This window comes from Hippocampus guttulatus, chromosome 1 (genome assembly GCF_054856545.1).
Source record: "Hippocampus guttulatus isolate MCC_2025c chromosome 1, RoL_Hgut_1.0, whole genome shotgun sequence".
Classification (NCBI taxonomy): Eukaryota; Metazoa; Chordata; class Actinopteri; order Syngnathiformes; family Syngnathidae; genus Hippocampus; species Hippocampus guttulatus.
In genome coordinates this window covers 18,080,987-18,099,811 of record NC_141261.1, presented here as the reverse complement: position 1 = coordinate 18,099,811, position 18,825 = coordinate 18,080,987, and the positions used below count along the sequence as shown (strand labels likewise).

At 41.7% G+C, this 18,825-nt stretch overlaps 1 protein-coding gene across 6 annotated transcripts in view; it reads left to right on the top strand.

Annotated features, from left to right (window-relative positions):
• The window catches only part of cacna2d3a (calcium channel, voltage-dependent, alpha 2/delta subunit 3a), a 100,520-nt gene that overhangs the window by 14,237 nt on the left and 67,458 nt on the right, over nt 1-18,825 (top strand). For all 6 annotated transcript variants that reach the window (XR_015101389.1, XR_015101391.1, XR_015101390.1 and 3 more), the window contains exons 3-4: nt 5,176-5,292; nt 12,851-12,910. Coding sequence is in view for 3 of the 6 variants with exons in the window: in XM_086115739.1 (XP_085971865.1) it covers nt 5,176-5,292; nt 12,851-12,910 (177 nt within the window). In the remaining 3 variants the exon portion in view is untranslated. The remainder of the gene's footprint in view (nt 1-5,175; nt 5,293-12,850; nt 12,911-18,825) is intronic.

Below are 18,825 nucleotides of genomic sequence, written 5' to 3'. Positions count from 1 at the left end.
TAAAATAAATAGCAGGCGTAAAATTACGACATACCACCCACTAATCCTAAGGTAATGCTGTATAATATAATTTATATAATAGATATTTCAGAATACAGGACTAAACTGTTAGAATGGATTACAATATAGGTGCTTTCTAAAATAACAGGAAATTACCGGCGTCTCTCCTTTTACAGTTAATTTATAGTGTACTGATAAATTTGCAAATGGTGGAACAATGATGCAAGAAAAAAAGATGCTGCTGATCCATCCATTCATTCATTCATTCATTCTCCGATCTGCTTTATCCTCACGAGGGTCGTCTTCGAGCAGTAGGCGGGGGACACCCTGAACCGGTTGCCAGCCAATTGCAGGGCACACACAGACGAACAACCATCCGTGCTCACACTCACACCTAGGGAAAATTTGGAGTGTTCAATCAGCCTGCCATGCATGGCTTTTTTTTTGGAATGTGGGAGCAAACTGGAGTACCTGGAGAAAACCCACACCGGCACAGGGAGAACATGCAAATTCCACACAGGGAGGCTGCTGATCATTGGACTTTTATCTGAGTGTTGAGCATTTCTAATATGTGTGGAAGCTACATGTGCTCCCCATGTGAGGGATTTCGACAATCCTCCATCTCTGTGCCAACAGATACGAACTCGGACCAAGCTGCTTTTGAGCCAGCCAGGACAAGCGTGAAATTAATTGTTCCACTTCGTCTCCGATCGGCGCTCCTCTTTTGAGAGAACAATTTGTCGCCTGCCGCACGAGGGAGGCCATGAAAGGAGGAGCGCACAGCGATGATTTGCTTTTTTGGAAAGTTCCTGTTTTCCAGAAGTGGTTTCCTCACCTGAGTTTGGGGTCTGTGCTCCTGCCACCCACTTTTGTAGGAATGCAAAATCAGTTGATATTTCGCGCATCTCAGACACACACGGGAAAATGACAGCAAAGCAAATTAACCTGAAGCAGGTGATGCCTTTGGGTCTCAATTATCACCCCATGTTCCCCCATCCTTTCAGCTGCTGCCCCCACTCCATCATCTCTTCACTCTTTCCTCTGAAGTGATGAAATTCTAATTAGAAATATAGCTTGGGGAGGCTAAAGTGTACAAAACAATGACACTGCAAGATGTTTGTTCCTCTAGGAAAGTGTGTATTAATCCCCAATACACCTATTTGTATTCCAGGTGCAAACCTATGCGGGAGGGGGGGGGGACTATCAAAATAATTCCATGAGGTAATTTATATTTCACAGATATTTTGGTGTCAATAGTAGAAGGATTTTTTTTCCGTGCACGCACAGGCACCCTCCACTGTTATGTTTGGTTTTGATCACCAGATTCTTCCACTCGTCGCTCGATGGTGAGCCCAAGAAGAGTTAAAGAAACCAGACTGCTGGGTTAAGCACAGACTAAACAAAAAAACGCCGGAATGAGAATAAAATACCTTCATCCATACGAAATGTGATGGTCAAGTGGCACGACTTGCCTCGGCTCACATTTTCGATGGCGATTTGTAAGGGAGTCCAACAGTTGGAAGACTGTGTGAAAATGGGATTGCGTGAAGTGAGTATCAGTGGTGCGTTAAATGAGGTGGGATTTGGGAGTTCGGGGTGCAGTCGTTGTGAGAAATGACGTTTTTGCCACGCCATTAATCACTTTATCATCAAATCCTAAGAGGCTAATGCACATTGTAACAGGTGCATATGATGTAACTCTCTTGTCTATGCGTTAACACGCCACGCTGATGGGAACAAATGGGCGGGAGCAGCTCTTAACTTCCAAAGGCTGTCGTTTGGTATTGTAAAATGGAGCCTGTGAGCTCCACGTGTTCAGATTTTGGATCTCTGTTCCAGGATCTCAACACCTTTCCCAATGGTGATATTCTGCGTGTGTGTAACCAGAAGCTGGTAATATCAAAATAGGAAAACAATACACTACAACTCTCTTGACCAGATGACAATATAAACTTCATGTTGTGATTGTTGTGATCCAAATTAGCAATATAGTCACAATATTGTTTATATTTGCTGATATATATATATATATATATATATATATATCTAAACAAACAAAAATAAATACAGCTTGATTTCAGTCCTATCAGTGACCGTAAACTGGAGCCATGCCATGCAAACAATGACTATGCGAATGACAAAAAAAAACCTTTTTATCTGTTGAGTGCGGCCCGGTAGTCCAGTGGTTAGCACGTCGACTTCACAGTGCGGAGGTACCGGGTTCAATTCCAGCTCCGGCCTCCCTGTGTGGAGTTTGCATGTTCTCCCCGGGTCTGCGTGGGTTTTCTCCGGGTACTCCGGTTTCCTCCCACATTCCAAAAACATGCGTGGCAGGCTGATTGAACTCTTTAAAAATTGTCCCTAGGTGTGAATGTGAGCGTGGATGGTTGTTTGTCTCTGTGTGCCCTGCGATTGGCTGGCAACCGATTCAGGGTGTCCCCCGCCTACTGCCCGAAGACAGCTGGGATAGGCTCCAGCAACCCCCCACGACCCTAGTGGGGATCAAGCGGTTCGGAAAATGGATGGATGGATGGATATCTGTTGAGTGGAAAATCTCAGAATCTCATTTTGTGCCACACGCCACAGCAGGACATCCTGCCTGACTGGTGAACATGAACAGATGCTCCATTTGAACTCTGAAGTTACTGTCGCCAAAGCTTGATGTGTGTGCTTCATGGCTAATAATATTTCACTTATTTCACAAGAATGAGTCCTATCTTCAAAAATATTGACTCTTAAATTATTATTATCAACAGTGTTGATTTCTAGGACACAAGCAACCTTCAATACTTCTAGTAAACTTATTGAAAAGGGGCAATTTCCAAGAGGATATTATTAGATCATTTTAGCCTGGATTAACAGGGTCTTTGGTGTAATCTTCCAGCGATCTTTACCAAGTTGGGTAAAATATGTTGATTTAATTTTAGTCCACAGTTTGACCAGGTATTTCAGAGTTTCACCCTTTCTAAATAAAAAACAATTTTCTTCCCTAAATAAAAGGCATTTGGGTCATCCTCAGAAAGATTGGTCCAGGAGTGGGATATAAGAACTTAAAACTAAACATGTTCAAAACCAGGTCTCAACTCAACTGTATTTATAGAGCACTTTGAAACAACCACCACTGTATACAAAGTACTATACGTGGAGCAAATATCATGTATACAACAATAAACACTAAAACAATCAATGAATGACAAAGACTCCTCCGCTTTATGGTTATTTTTATGACAGGATTATTGCGCTACAGGCTTGGCTTCTCGAAAATATGCAAGTCTTTATTTTGATATCGCCCACTGAAAGTCCTTATATGACAATGTTGTTGATATACTGTTAACAGAAAAAAGAAACAAATGCGTTGCTGTGCACAGGACTGCATTAAGGCAGAAACAGACAATGTCCTAAAACCTGGCTTGACAGCATTGCCCCCACCCACACTCCGTGGCGAAGTGCTGCAGTTGTCATCTCATAAGGGGGGTTATTGCCGTGATTTCACATGGATGAAGCTCTCGCGATTTGCCTGCTGAGTCATCCGTCACAATGTGCCTGAAAGTGTATGCATAGACTTTGCCGTACACTTCCATGTCGGTCTTTGTGAAGGAAAATAGTTTCTGTGTTTTCACCGGGCCGTACCAAAGAGCATGATTCCTTTCACGCATTGTGCACCGCTTCCTTTTTGAATCTTACTTTTTAGGAATTGGAGTTATTGTCAGCAAAACATAACTTGATAGGCACCCATGTCTGTACGTTTCAAAGAGACATTTTTTGCTTTAATCTTCAGAGAGGAAATACCTTGCCGTATTCCAGGGATAAAGACAGAAATCCCTAGAATCAGCAAACATTTACAAACAAGTTTGAGTCGCCTTCCATCATACTACAAGTTGGACTCCTGAAAAAAGTGTCCAGAGGAATCAAACTTGCGTACCTCTAATCTCTGTAACTGCTCTAAAAATCACATCTACTTAGGAGCCTTTAATTCTTTTAATTGGCATTTCTCTCTCGCAGGCCCACATACTGCCTGAACATTGACACTCTTGGTTGTTGTAAAATTGTCTCAATGTGTCTGTCTGCCCATCCTGATTGTACATTTAAATGCCTGAACTGTCTCTTGTCAGAGCACACCGAAGGAAATAGTGTGTCGGAGTTACAACTTTTTATGTCATCAGGTGGTTGCGCAGAATAAAATCATCTGGATCCAGATACATTTTTAAGGAGATGTCTCCTTAAAAATGTATCCTATTACAATCAAGCAAACCAAAATAAATATTTCCCATCGAGTGTATCGTGCAATTTAACGTCCTAGTAAATTTCTGAGAGCCATCGGTTCACTCTCCTATTAGTTCAATCTCAAAAACTGCTGGACCGTTTCCAATCCTCCCACAAAACTTTCCCGTCATCACCTTTCTCTTTTGTCTGGTGCTGTGCAGGAGGAACTGAGCGCAGCCGGCGACAAGAACGGAGGGCACACCATATGATCTGACCGTAATCTCACATTTAATCCCCTCAAGAGTGAAAAATCTCTGCTGGGAGCTTTGCACATAATTTTAGAAAATCATACAGCCTATCCTCGCTTGCTTTCATAATCTGTGCGTTTGTGTGTGGGCGAGTATGTAAATGTGATCAGGTTCTCTTCATATTATGATATTATGATCTGTTTTACTTACCACCTCAACGTGTGCGGGGCAAGTGTGGTTGTTGGAATTAACCAGACTTAATGTCACTGTCCCAAATTGAGGTGCTGCTTCTGGCAAGCGTATGTGAATGGATTTATAGTGGGATGATAGGATTCGGCGTGGAGCGGGAAGCCAGGGAAGTGGTGCGTCACTGCCACTTCCTGTGCGGTTGGTAAAATGTAAAGGTGCCTGATAAATGTCTAGGCTGAGCTTCTTGGTTTTGTATATCGTTCTTCAAAGATAAAAAGGAAGAAAAATAACTGAAGACACTGCAAATTGCAAAATAAAAGCGCTTTTCTTTTTTTTAGTTATGGCAAGGCTTACCTTTACCCCCCAAGAAAGTTTCAGATGATTAATCCTTCCTTAAAAAGCTATTAAATTACTAGGTGACATCTCACATCGTCGAGCTCATTTGTGTGATATAAATAACGATTATCAGCGAAGACACCGCAAAGCTTCTCATAATGGCGTTAATGGTAATGGTGCGCCATTTTTCCCCCTGCAGAAATACAAGGAGTTTGACAGGGCTGTTCGTGTGGAGGAGATTGATGGGCTGCGTCTCGTGAAGAGACTGGCTGAGAACATGGAGGAGATGTTTCACAAGAAAGCCCAGGCAATGAAGGTACGACACATGCTGTAGCAAAGCTTGAAATGAATCAATCTCGAAGAGGGCGATGTGTTATAAGACATGAATCATTCATTTCATTCTGTTGATCCACCTTAAATGTATTACAGTTTTTGGAAACCGTCCTAACCCTTACGACTGTTTCGGTTGGCTCCGTTTCGGTTCATAGACACACGCTCCCGCATTTTCCCATCAGGATCTTAAAGAGGTTGGCGAAGGGCACGGGGTACAGACGACAGCGAGACCAGCATACACGCTAACACTGACTTCCTATTTTTCGGTTTTATGCAACAGAGATTTTGCGTTGGAGGGATTACAACTCACTGGAAGTCTCTATTTTAGTATAAAATTGTCAGTCGATGTGCATCATATAAGACTACCGGTAATTTAAATGCGACTTTTGACAAGAGTCATTTTGTTTGAGCACAATGATAAGATGTACTGAGTTCAGTAACATGCTGTGACTCTCTTTGTGTGTCGTCTCCTGGAGAGTGCGTTAAACCCCTGAAGATATCAGGACTCTGTGGGTTAATGGGTCCTCTCAAGCCCTCTTCCCTGGATGCAGAATGCCTGATAATTGTTCATCTCGGGGGATTTTGAATGTGAAGTAAATTTCCTGAGAGCTGCTGAGAGGAGAGACAGTCAGGCTCCAGTCAATCAACACCACCAAGTAAAAACATTCACACGAGACACTGAGAGCAACAATCTCTTATCATTTCAAAAAGTCATTCGTAAGCACCCATAATAAAAGCGCAACAAAAATAACACTTCTGTTATTTAGATAATATGCACGCATTACTTTCATAACTACCGTAAAAGGAATGAGTGGAATAATTACAAATGTGATTGAATGCTGAAACAAAGGCAGTTACTCAGTGAACATGCGAATACAAATAAAAACATAATCAGAATCAATCATGGATTCTCTGGCTAATTCAAACATTACTGCATTTAATGGGAATCCCACGACAATACTGTTTCGATCCCCCAAAATTATCTTGATTCAGGGGCGCAGCCAGAAATATTTCTGTGCTGTTGCCATGTTAAGTCGAGTCAAATTTATTTGCATTATATAAGCCTGCAATGATGCCGAGTGGGCAACATTTTACGCAATGTGGTGCTATACAACTTTAGTCGGAATAATATAAGAGTCCATTTGAGAAGATGAAACGCTGCAGGAAGACCCCTTTGGAAAGGTGCATCCTCCTCAAAACCCAGCCTGGTTGCCCAATGAGGAAATCTGCATTGCAGCGCCTCCAAGTAGGTGGTCCACCTCAGCACTTGTCTAGACCGGTCGCTGCAGAATCGGTAGAGTGACATCCAAGAGTCGACTTCTGTCTCACGCACCGATTCGCTCGTTTGCAGCCAATCGGAATGATTGTCACCGGCAGTTGACGTCATTTTGCGTACTGTGATCAATGTCTCATCGATACCAGTCATACCTAAAAAGCACAATGACATTCTCCAAATTCTAAATGTTGCTTTTTACTGTTTTTCTTATGAGTTTTATGTGCAAGACCGATTTACGCATTGGCAGTACCGGTAATTCCTTTTATTTTTATTTTTTTGACGGTTAGTAGGGACCGGAACCTCTCGCAAAAGATGAATAACTGTGAAGCAGAATTTGACCAAAACGGATGGAAATTTGACTCCACATCAGGAGCTATCATTATTCCACTTGATTGCCACCTTTCTCATTTTTCTCACCCTTCGCTGAATTATTAGTCAGGAATGCACAATGGAAGTCCATGGCAAGTCCTCTCTCCCCATCTCACTTTCTGTCCAATTTCCCTCTGCCTATATTAGCAAAACTCTCACCTGTCGCTCTTAGCATGCACACTCGCAGCTGTCCTCAAATCTCTTTTGTCTGGTTCCTCTCTCTCCTCCCTCTCGCTCTCTCTCTGCCCGAACCACCGCTCCCATCTCTGTCGTTTCCATTTTTTTTTTTGTATGAAGATAATGCTGCACTCCAGAGATTCAATTTCCGTGCAGGCGCTGAGCCCTGTCCGTCATCGTGGTTTTTATCTCCCAGTGTCTGTGTCAATTCCCCCTCTTTATCGCTCGCCGCCACCTGCTGAGAGCCAAAGGATGCACCTGTAAATATGTTCTTTTGAAGCGCGTTTAGATGAAACACAGTGTTTGGTTTAATTGTGTCTGACAGAAATGGTTTTGATTTGAAAAGGGGCCAATGGCATGTCAAATTATGACCTGTAAATGCTAGTGTGTGTGTATGTGTTTGCGTGTTGGGGTGGGTTACAAGACCGGTACTTCTGTATTTTGTCTTGTTTTGTTTGTTGGCATTTGGGATTATTTCTTTTTTAAATCCACCAATGTGTTTGTGTTCTTGTGGTAAATTGGCCGAATGGCATTAAAACATTAAAACCCACCAAAAATGTTGTGATATATAGGAAGTGGACCTCTAAAAGAAGTTAAAAAAATTTGAATCCTGAATGATATAGTTCCCGCTGTAATAGCAGGGATGAGATTTTTCCACTTTTTTTCCAGTCAAAATGGACCTATTTTATATTGTTGCAAATCCGTAAATTTTTTTGCAGGGGGTGGGGGGGGGGGGGATCCGGACTTGTCTTTGGCAGATTCGGGGCTCGTAATGTTTACAACATTTGCAAGCATCCATTTTGAATCCCGTTTTTTATCGCGAAGCGCTAGTTTGTCGTTACTTCTATATGGGCTAAAACCAATGTCTTACTTGTTGTGATTGGTCGCTATATCAGCAAATGCAGAATCACAACCAATCCGTGTTCGCCTTCCTAAACCCCTTTCTCGCGAATGCCGAATGTTATCGAGACTCGTGACGAAGCTAAAGTGCGTCAGATAGATGCGGATCTGAAAAACACGTTTCGATGGTTGGATAGAAAGCTGACTGTGTCCCCAGTAGGAACCACTAAAGAGGAACCATTGTCTGTGCTTGTTCGCGAAAAAGCTCGATGTCGCCGGTAAAGCTGTGTACAGTGTGTGACGACGTCATTCTATACGGATCGAGAGGATGGAAAGCTTTACAGAGTCGCGCAACCTCGGTGAAACACCGAAAACTGACATTTCTACTGAAAAGTAACTACTCGATCTCAAGCGCTTTTCGACAGCCTGGAGCATGTGTAAAAACAAGAGGAGTTGGCTAAAAAGAGAGTGAAAAAGACGGGGAGGACCAAGAAGCTTTTAGCGCTTGCTAAAAAGCTTAAAATGAAGAAACTGTATAATGTTGTATAAATAATAGTGAATAGTGAACAATCTTGGGATTTTTTTCTGTGAAAGTTTCAAATAGTGTGTAAATTGAATACACTTCATCTTCAGCATGTTTAGTGCCACTTTTGTAAGTGGCCCCGCCCCCGTGCCGACCACGGCCCCATCCCGGCCACGCCCCTTCCTCTTTTTTCATCACTAGCCACTCTCATCCCGGAATAGCCCCACTTGCACAGACAATGAAAATGAACTCTCCCTATTGTCATGCAAACACGTGCATAGGAACAACAGGCGCCTGGTGTGTCTTATCCGAGTTAAAATGGAGCTGTGGCAACGCTCTTTGAAGTTGAGCCATTCACTCCGCACTTCAAAAGCCTGACCACTGTTTCTCCTTTAATGGGGCAATCAGTCCTTACCTGCTGATGTCATTTCACCGGTGGCATTCGCTCCTTTGTAGTCTTCAACCTGATTGCCAGCGGTGAACAGAGAATGCATTGCGATGTGTGAGAAATAAAAGCACACACGACTTCACACGCAATTTTCTTTCTAGAAATTTCCAATTATTGCAGCAGGCAACAAGAATATGTGTTCAAAAAATGATTGTTTCATCACTTAAATGCAGTACTGTATAGTATTTGAATAAAGTTGTATTTTTGTAACTGTAGTGGATTTGCTAAAAGTGGATTTTTAATGTGTTTTTTTCTCATCAAACTCCGACACCTCAACAAAGACCAAAGCTGCGTTCCACATTCCTGGTGGTATCCACCAGCTTCCTCCAACTGGCCCAAAAGCCTCTTTAGGATTCCTTCGTCAACTTCTTTGCCTCTCATGTCGCGGTTGTCCACCGATGTGTTCAGGTTTGTGTCACAGGTGTGGTTATCCGCTTCATCAATGGAGGCATGAAACTTGGTCAACTTTGTGTCCATCTGAAAAACCTGCTCGCAAATGGAATTTTTAGGATGCTTGCAAGTTCCAGATTGTGGAGTGCGTACATTTGATGAAGATCCATAAATAGCACCCTGAAATCGATGGGAGAATCTGTGCAGCCCAAAAAAAGTGTGCAGCAGTGCGCCTTTTCTGACTTAAGCACACAGGAGAATATTGCCATTATATGAGCTGTCGGCCAGCAGTGAAAACATAAAGCCTGCTGGGGTCTCTTTTTGTCACCAAGATGAATGTAATTTACTTGACGAATCAAAGATAGATGCAGTCAGGGTGAGTGGAAAAAAAATGCGTGGGAAGTAAAGAGGAAAAAAACCCTTTGCGAAAATGTATAATTTCAAGCCAAGGCAAATGATGAAATGCAGGACGCGCTGTTCCCCTTTCACGTTAGCTTTGTTTCTGTCTCGCCATTTTGCTTTTGTCCACTTGGATCTGAGCCAGCGCCAATGAGCCAAGCACAGAAACCAAGGTGTCACCGAGCACTTTCCAGTTTTGTTGAGGCTGCAAGTCTCCCCTGGAATCGCTGGCACTGGTGATTGCTGTCCCCGGTCCTATTGAGCAGCGGATGTGAGGTGTCCTCAGTGCAGCTCAGCCTGTGATTCACCTCCAGCCAAACATCAAACTCAAGGTGTAAGACCTTGAGGACCGAGCCTGATCCGGTTGCGGCTTACTTTGCTTTTATGTCTCTCGCCGTGGGATGAACATCCATGTGTTCAAAACAATGAGCCAATCAAGTTGCTGGTTGAAATGGGGCTCTCATTTGAATTTCAAAATTGTATACAATCAAAAGCCTTTATCAGACAAATTGTAATCACGGGTTGTCAGATCATGAAAGGCACTGAATGAGTACAAAATGTCTGAGGAATTTACTTGGTTTTGGGGTAAGGGCGTGATGAAAATGATGAAAGGGGAAGAGAAAATGAAATTTCATTCGACGGGAAATAATTGCTTCAGGTAAGAGAATTGTAAAGTGAGTGCTGCGCGGTAATTGCTACGGCCAAGGATGGCTCTGTTTTCGTTATTGTTTGTTGACAGTAATGGGCAACTACAAACCACATTTCCATGTTTTCTTGTCGATCCAGAAAACGGGAACATACAGCATTGCATTTGACCGAACACTGCTCCTTCCGGATGACTTCTATAGAACAAACACATTTTGATGCCCACTGTGCATGTATCGAAAAAATGTGTGTGTGTGTGTGAGAAGCTTGAGCCTTCACCGAAGAGCTTGATCATGTTTTTATTTTTATTTTTTACATGATACAGTGTAAGGACTCCAATTAAAAAAGAATGTACAGTCTGCTGCGTATGGGGACACGCAGCACACAACCATGTCCGCCCACTACAAGTCACATTTAAAGGCAATGAATGAAGTGTGCATCCTTTTAATATGGTGGGATTGAAATTCACTGGAGTGAAGCGTACTAAGAGTCACGAGCACTCGTTTTCTCCTACCCTCTTGTTCTTTCCGAAATTTTTTCACCCCCTCGACATCGCAGCTTCCTGCATTGGACATTTTGTCGCTGCGCGTGCTGCTTATACTGCTTGGTTTCTCCTGCCCCACGCATGAGCTATCATTGACACATTTTAGTCCATCCTTTATCAACAAAAGATGGATCGGATAGTTTGGAAAAAAAAGAAACAATCATACAGTATTTAGCAAATTCACTGTTGAAATTCTGTGTATTCTGTCAAACAAATTGCATGATTTCATGAAGTCAAACACGCACACATGCACCGTCAGAAGTGTTTCAGACACACAGTGACATTTGCAAGAAATAGCTGCAGAACAGAGAATTGTTGAAAAGGTTAATATCTTAAAACCTTGCACAAAAAGGAAAAGCACACTAAGACATGCTCACTCCATCACCCACTCATACCTAAACATCGTCTATTGATGTCAACTTCACAGGTGGTTTCTGACATTTTGCTGTTAGTGTGTGAAGTTAAGTGTTCAGACCTTTAGAGAAAGTGACTTTCTTATTCCATTTTCATCCTCCCCTCGCTCCACTGTTCTGATCTGTGTATTCCGAAGCCATTGTTTTCCAGCTCTCGGGCAGATGAAGAAGCTTCCGCTCTCCGGCCTTATGCACAAGTGGTTTTAGAGTTTAAAATAGAGGAGGAGGACGTTTAGGTTGTCAGAAGCACAGAGGAATGAATGCAGAAATTAATAAATGTCTCTATGGCATCAACTGCGGAATAATATGCAGCATTATTCAGTGGGCAGGTGGGCTGCTGTGGTAAAATAAAGAAAGAAAAGACTGGCCAGAATTCACCGAGCATGCTTGCATCCCAAATCAGCCAGCAAGCGATAGCATAACACGTAAATACAAACACGGCACAGGTTAAGATGCGCAATTAATTGTACCAATGAAGTCATTTGAATGGGAATGAAATGAGAGTGCAGGACTGCAACTCGGTCACCAGAGCCAGCGGTGAACCATGGACAGCCAAGGCATTTTGTGGATGTGAAATCCCTTGGTCAGCCATAAATAGACATTAGCAGCTCGGAACTGATGCTAGTATACGTAGAAAGGACAGCGCCGAATGATGATTGAGTTTGTTTTTGTGGTGCCCACTGACTCTGACTTTGCCATTACCTCTGCTGCCAAACCATTTAGGAAAATAACTTTTTTTTCTTCTTCACAAGATGGCAAACTGCCTGCCCTGTTTATCCGCAGGGCTTTTAGTATTGATTGAGCACTAACAGCCGTGACGATTTCTGAAGCGGATTTTTGCACGTTCAGAAGTCACTCGTTGTCATCCAAAACGGCAAAGGGAGATGAAGTCAGAAGAGCAAGTACCTGTTGACAGGGCCCTACCAGCCGCTGTTGTCCTCTTGTCGTTAGAATAGAAAATATTGCCACTGTATAATATACATCATGTGCCTGAGTGCCACTGTATAATTTTCTATTGTTTAGTAATGTATTCACTTTATTTTTTATTTTTATTTTTGAAAGCCCACATGTGCAATACAACAACAATCAAGGCTTCTCTAGTTTGGCATCATCTAGCAGGGGTGTCAAACTCATTTTTGTTGCAGGCCGCCTTTTTGTTACGGTTTCCCTTGGAGGGCCGTTAAAACCATATCAATGTTTAATCACCTCCACATATTACATACACAGCACACAAAAAAAATTGATGTATAACTAGTTTTAAAATCAGAAGTCAAGAATAACGACTGTTATTGTGGATTACAAATGACAGTTTGAAATTTCGGTTCAGACTTTAGTAAGCATCATGGAACTTGACATGCTTGATTTGCTTTCGCCGGCCACAAAATGATATGGCAGGCCGGATCTGGCCCCCGGGCCTTGACTTTGACACATGTGATCTATCGTCTCACTTGATGCAAGTATGCACAATCTGCATATTATCTTCTGTTTTAACACTTGCTTGTCTTCTACCTTACCAGAGACTTGTAGTGGCGGCAGAGGAAGCCCACCTACAGCATGAGGAGGATCCAGACCTGCAGGTGAGCACGCATGCTTCCTGCCGTCGACAAGCAAAGCAGTCATTAGCAACATCATTTGTGCCGGTAAACTCATCAGAGCCAGAGTCATGTATCGCGACTATGAAAGAACTCCACAACGGCCAAGAAGCGATGAGGAATAGTTTCTTGCAGGGTTTATCTTTTTCAAATGTTGCACCTCTACATTGCTTTCTAATCCCCTTTTGCAGTAAATGTTTCAGCTCGCGTCTGTCATCCTGTCAGGTACTTGCAGTTCCCAAGAAGTAACCATGCCAACAGATGCACTTAAAAAGCTTCATGATGTAAAATCAAAAGGGAAATGTGTCATATGTCATGCTTGATGACTTAGTGTCCATGCATTTTGTGTGGGGTGGAGATGAATATTGGTCAGCGGAATGAGAGTGACAGACGCGATGTGTTGATGATGAACAATTTATACATATATAAAAAAAACAAAAACGGCAAAAAGCCAATTGTGCAAGTCCTTTAGGCCAAAGTGATGCAAATATGTGGAGAGCAGAGCTTTTGAAGCCTCACATGCCTCTACAGTCAATTTCATAGAGTACATTTTACTCTGAAAAGTAAAAGTGGAGAGTCACATATTCAGAGTCAATTTTACATTGAAAAAATTGGAATTTCTAAGAAAATTTTACAAGGAAAGTACTTGCATAGTATTAGTTTATTAAAAGGCGGCCGCGTGGCCGTCTCCCAACCTGAAGGTTGTGGGTTTGTTCCTCAACACTTAAGTGACTTTTTTCCCTTTTTTTTTAAATGAATAAAACTGATACATATGCAAGTATAATTTACTCCAAAATTTTCCTTGTAAAATTAACTTGATACTTCTGCTCGAGTAAGAGTAAATATCATTCCAATTTTTTTCAGTGTAAAATTTACTCTGAATATTTCACTGTTAAATTTTACTCTGTTTAGACTGCGACCAAATCTCGTCTTTTTACAGTTAAAGGTACTCTTCAAAATTTGTCCCAGCATTCAGTAGCAGAACAATCTCTGCCAATTCTGAATCAAGTTGGCATTTACATCTGTGTTTATTTATTTTGCTCTAATCTTCCACTTTTTCAAAAGTAGGTACAGAAAAGCCAAATATTATTTGACCCTTTGCCAGACAAAGTGTTACTTCTACACCCACAGCACTTTGGGTTTAATCCATACCAGACGTGTGCACATTTCAGCATGACGTCTTTGATCCACTGGTGAAAAGGACACTTTGAATCGCTCCTCTTTCATCTATAACTGCTTCAAACAACAAAGTGTATGCAGGAAAGTGGTTCAGATTGCACGATTGTCTGTGTCTTATGTGTTGTCTTGTATTATTTTGTCATTTTATGTTAACTTTTCTTTTGATGGCGGCGCGGGCACCCGCAGCAGCTCCTCTTGTTGCATGTTGTCTGGAGAGGGAAGACATTTAATCTGTGTTGTATGTTGCACATACAGCACATTTGACAATAAAGTTGTACTTGAACTTGATATGTGAAAAAAATGATCTTTCCGTCTTACGTTTTGATGCTGTTTGCATTTAAGAAGCACAGCGTAACCTGAGACATTCAATTTTGTTCGGCATTCAAGCTACTGCTTGTACGAATGCGACCCGATTCTTCAGTTCATTTTGTGAGGCACGCGTGGGAGGAAACTCATCATTTTTCTCATGGGAGAAGAAATTAATCGGCACATTATTTGCTGATAAAATATTCACAGGTCGTGGATTAATAATAGTTTTACATCCCTGTCACGTCCCTTCTCAAAAACGAACCAAACCACTTCCTCTTCCCTCGCCGTTCTGCCCCAAATCCATTTGAGCAGCTTTAATTTTTAGAGTGCAATCTTGCTTTACATGCGCGTGGATGTGCGAGAGCCAGCAGGAGCAAGACAAAATAGCAATCGCTGTGTGTGTTTGTGGGCACTTGTCATGCTTTTTTTTTTTCTTAAAGTTGATTTTGTGCGCTCACTCGGGAGTTTCGAAAAGTAGGAGGGGACACAGCAGTAGGTTGAGGTTTAAAATGGGACTGTGATGCAAAGCCGACTTGAGAAGAATTGCTACTCAACTACTTTTTGCGTCTGGCGATGTGCTTGTGTGCCTGTTACAGTGAATTTGTGTTGATGCTGTCAGCTTTTCAAGGTATCAGAGCGAATGCCCTGGTATTTTCTGCTCATGAAACGGTCCATTGCTTCAAACTATTGGTAATTGTGCTGTTCTGAATTTCTATCAAACTGTGTTGTAAGGCTTTACTGGCAATTTGTTATTAAAAGTATCCTTTTTTAAAATACAACTTTACTATGTTGGACGACGAGCACTCATATTGTTATCGTTTCTGTGGAAACAGATCAGAAATATCATTTGACTGTTGAAAAACAATTCAGCAGTCAGGGCCAGCAAGGCCTTCTCTGCTGGCCTAAACATTCATACAATAACATAAATTTAATTCATGTTATTTTATTTTCATAAATATGTAAACAAAATTATTCTCTGTATTCTTTACATCATATTATTTATCGAGTGGCTTTCAATGTTATTTAACATTGAAAGCCACTCGATAAATAACTTATTTATTATGGTAGAGTTTTTAACCAATCATATTTCAGCTAGCTTGTGTTGCCAGGTAAATTAAACTTGCTCGGGGCCTTCAGATTAAACAGAGCAGGCCCCTGTGTGCTGTAAATGAACGGGCACAGTCAGGTTGCAATAGCCAATCAGATCACGAGTCTGCGCACCGGGGCCAGCTAGAATCCCTTACGTCGAGACTGGACGTGCGCGTTCGGTGATTGGATTAGCGTCTGCTAGAGGGCGCTATCACTGCATTTTAACCCCAAATGGCCGAAGAAGAAGACGTTGATCTGGTTGCAGAACTGCTTTCCACACAATTTTCAAGACGGACCTTCCACGATAAGCTGGATATTGTGCGAAGAGGTCGCCCAACTCCTGCGCTAGCTAGCCTGTCCTAGCAAGGAAAAGGGTTTGTCCGTCATTTTCAGACGAGCAATTATGAACGGTCCCAGTGGCTCACAGTCTCTGTGAAATGCTGCAAATTGTACTGCTGGGAATGCCTATTGCTTGCAACGGACCGATTTGGTGTTTGGAGCCACACTGGATTTACCCATTTAAGTTGTTTTACCAAGGCAGCAAGGAAACATCAGAGCACGGCTGGGCACTTACAAACTACGGTGCGTTTAAAAACGTTTGGGGACACTCGCGTAGATGTGCAGCTCAGTGAACAGGCACTACATTGGTGAGTAAATGAATTTTATTTTACATTTCTTCTTGTCATTTTATTTCGTTAGTATTAAATTAATGGTAACGAAATAAAATGACAAAGATACAAAAATGTATCAAATAAATCTGCTCACCTGCAATTTATAATGGCGCATTGTAGTCACCTTCGTGCACTAAAGTTCGTTCAATCTCAGCTGCTCAACATCGTCAGTTATTTGCTGTTCTCAAAATGCAAATGATCTGTTTACTTTATTTTAAAGAACAGATAAAATAGTTTGTTTTGTTATTGTTTGGTTGGTGTCTTATATGAAACTGCGACATTGCGCAATTTATTGGACAGACTTGTTTAAGATCACACAGCGTAATTTGGGTGGCATTTTATTTTGTATTTTTAAATCATCTTTTTATTTTTGACAATATCTATATATTTAGTTTCCTGCTCTTAATTGTGAATGCATACTTGATGGTTTTAAATGCTCCTGAAATTAAGTGCTGCTTGACGAGCCTATACTGTATTGTTGTCATGTATGTGACGTCACTGAAATGCACGGCCCGCCACTTTAATTCAGGTAGGCAACTATAGACGTATCTCATATATCACTCTTGTATTTCACAGATTTGATTTTCATTCTATATAGTCATTAACATGTAATAATTCTACTTAAACCCCAGATTGCTATCATTTTTACATATTATTGTAGACAGCACATGTGCGTCCGGATGCAAAAAGTGGCACATCTTGATTTTCTTGCAGGTACAAGCTTCCTTTAACGTGCTTGGGAATTTGGATGCGCCCTACTGGGCGTACCGGTGGGCCGGGGGCATTTTCTTTTACACGGCGGTTATCACGCACGGAAGCACGGTCGTGGGTGGAAGGCAAGCAGTCTCCTAAGTGCCCACTCCAGAGCAGCCAACTTTACACCATCTGCAAGTGGACATCTTACAGTTCCTCATAAGCATACATGGCATGAATTGATCTCCTGAATGGATTCCAGTTTATGCTTCCGCTACGTAGACCGCGCACCTTTCCTGCACTGAATTGAAAAGGAATGAGAGGAGCCGCTTCCATTGGATGGCGAGCAAGTGGACTGTGTTCACCCCCACAATGGCGCAAGCGCTCGTTTCAACTGCACGTGTTTATGAAAATACCAAAGAAAGAAAAGTCCAACTTTTGTGATTTAAAAACAGCAATCGAGTTTAGCCTACCGCTGCATAATGATATTCTTCATTTGGACTCTCTTAGTTGTTGTGGGTTATCTGCAGCCCTGGGTCCGATCCGGATTGCCCATTTAAACTGGACAGACTAGAGATTCTGATTTGATACACGTGAACAATTTTACTACAACAGAATAAACATTTAAATGTGGTTTCCCCCAATGTTCCTTTCAGTTGAGAACCTAAAGTGCTAAATTGTGTGAATATGCATTTTTGCTGTATTTCCACGACACCTGCAAAGGTTTGCATACGGTATCTGTGTGTGTCACACAGCTGGTGGTAGTTGTGATGTTGCTTGTTTATTGCAGACCAGGGTGAATAATACAAGGTAATTATCACCAGCTGGGTTAAAAATACCCATCCACCCAGTAGGGTGAAACCTCCTCCATCACTATTCAGGGTGTATTTGTATGTTTTTTGGCCATTGGATACATATTTGGCTGGCAGGGGTTTGCTTGGAATTTCCTTATCTATCCATTCCAGAGCTTTTCTGCTTCCAAGAGAAATTGGCACGGTAATCTGCTCTGATTTCCCTCCCTCGCTCTTTTACCCGCAATGCTCATGCACTGTAAAAAGGAAAGCACCGTGCAGTCTTCCATGCCCTGTGCAGCCAATGAAGACGATCCACCAATTGCAAAGCCTAATGCTGCTTCCAGAAAATGTAGTCCCACTTGGAGGCGGGGAGAAAAACCCCTCATGTTTTTTTGTTTCTTGCACGATCATATCTTCGCTATTTCCAAAGGAGTGTACAGAAGAGGCCTTGTGCTTGTAGATTTGCCAGCTTGTTTGTTTTTCTTTGTCAAAGCATGTTTGACCCACGCTGCTACCTGTATAATCACTTCATCTTCTGCTTCACTGGCCTGTGCCCGCGCACACAATTTCTATGAAAATGATTGCGGTTTCAATATATAATGCTGTGTGTGTACCGGTATATGTACGCAACCCCACAGTATGTATTGTGCTGGTGTGTTCTGCGTAAGTAAATTTTAGCTTGTAGCAAAACTATTATGTAATTTGACCATGCAAAACATTAGGCAAGGCAAGCCAGCTTTATTTATATGGTCCATTTCATACACAAGATAACTCAATGTGCTTCACATAATTAGAAGTACAATGTTTAAAAGCATGTACATACAAAATAACTCAGGACATTTAAAAGCAAAAAAAAGTAAAAAATAAATAAAGTCGCTTATAAAAATTACTAAAAGAATGTACTGCACAAGAACAAGATTTGGGAAAAATTGATTTAAAAAATGCTTTAAAAGACATTTTTAACCTGTTTAGTGACTAGTTACAATTAACCATATACCAGAGCAAAAGAGGGTAAATTGAATTAATATGTTCAAAATCTAATTTGATCAAAGTACATTATTTCATATGTTGACATCAATGCTCAGCGTTGAGGCGAGGGAGCATCTGGAGAGATAATTATCCAGTAATTAAGTTCATTACTAATTTCCTGTGGACAGAACATGGG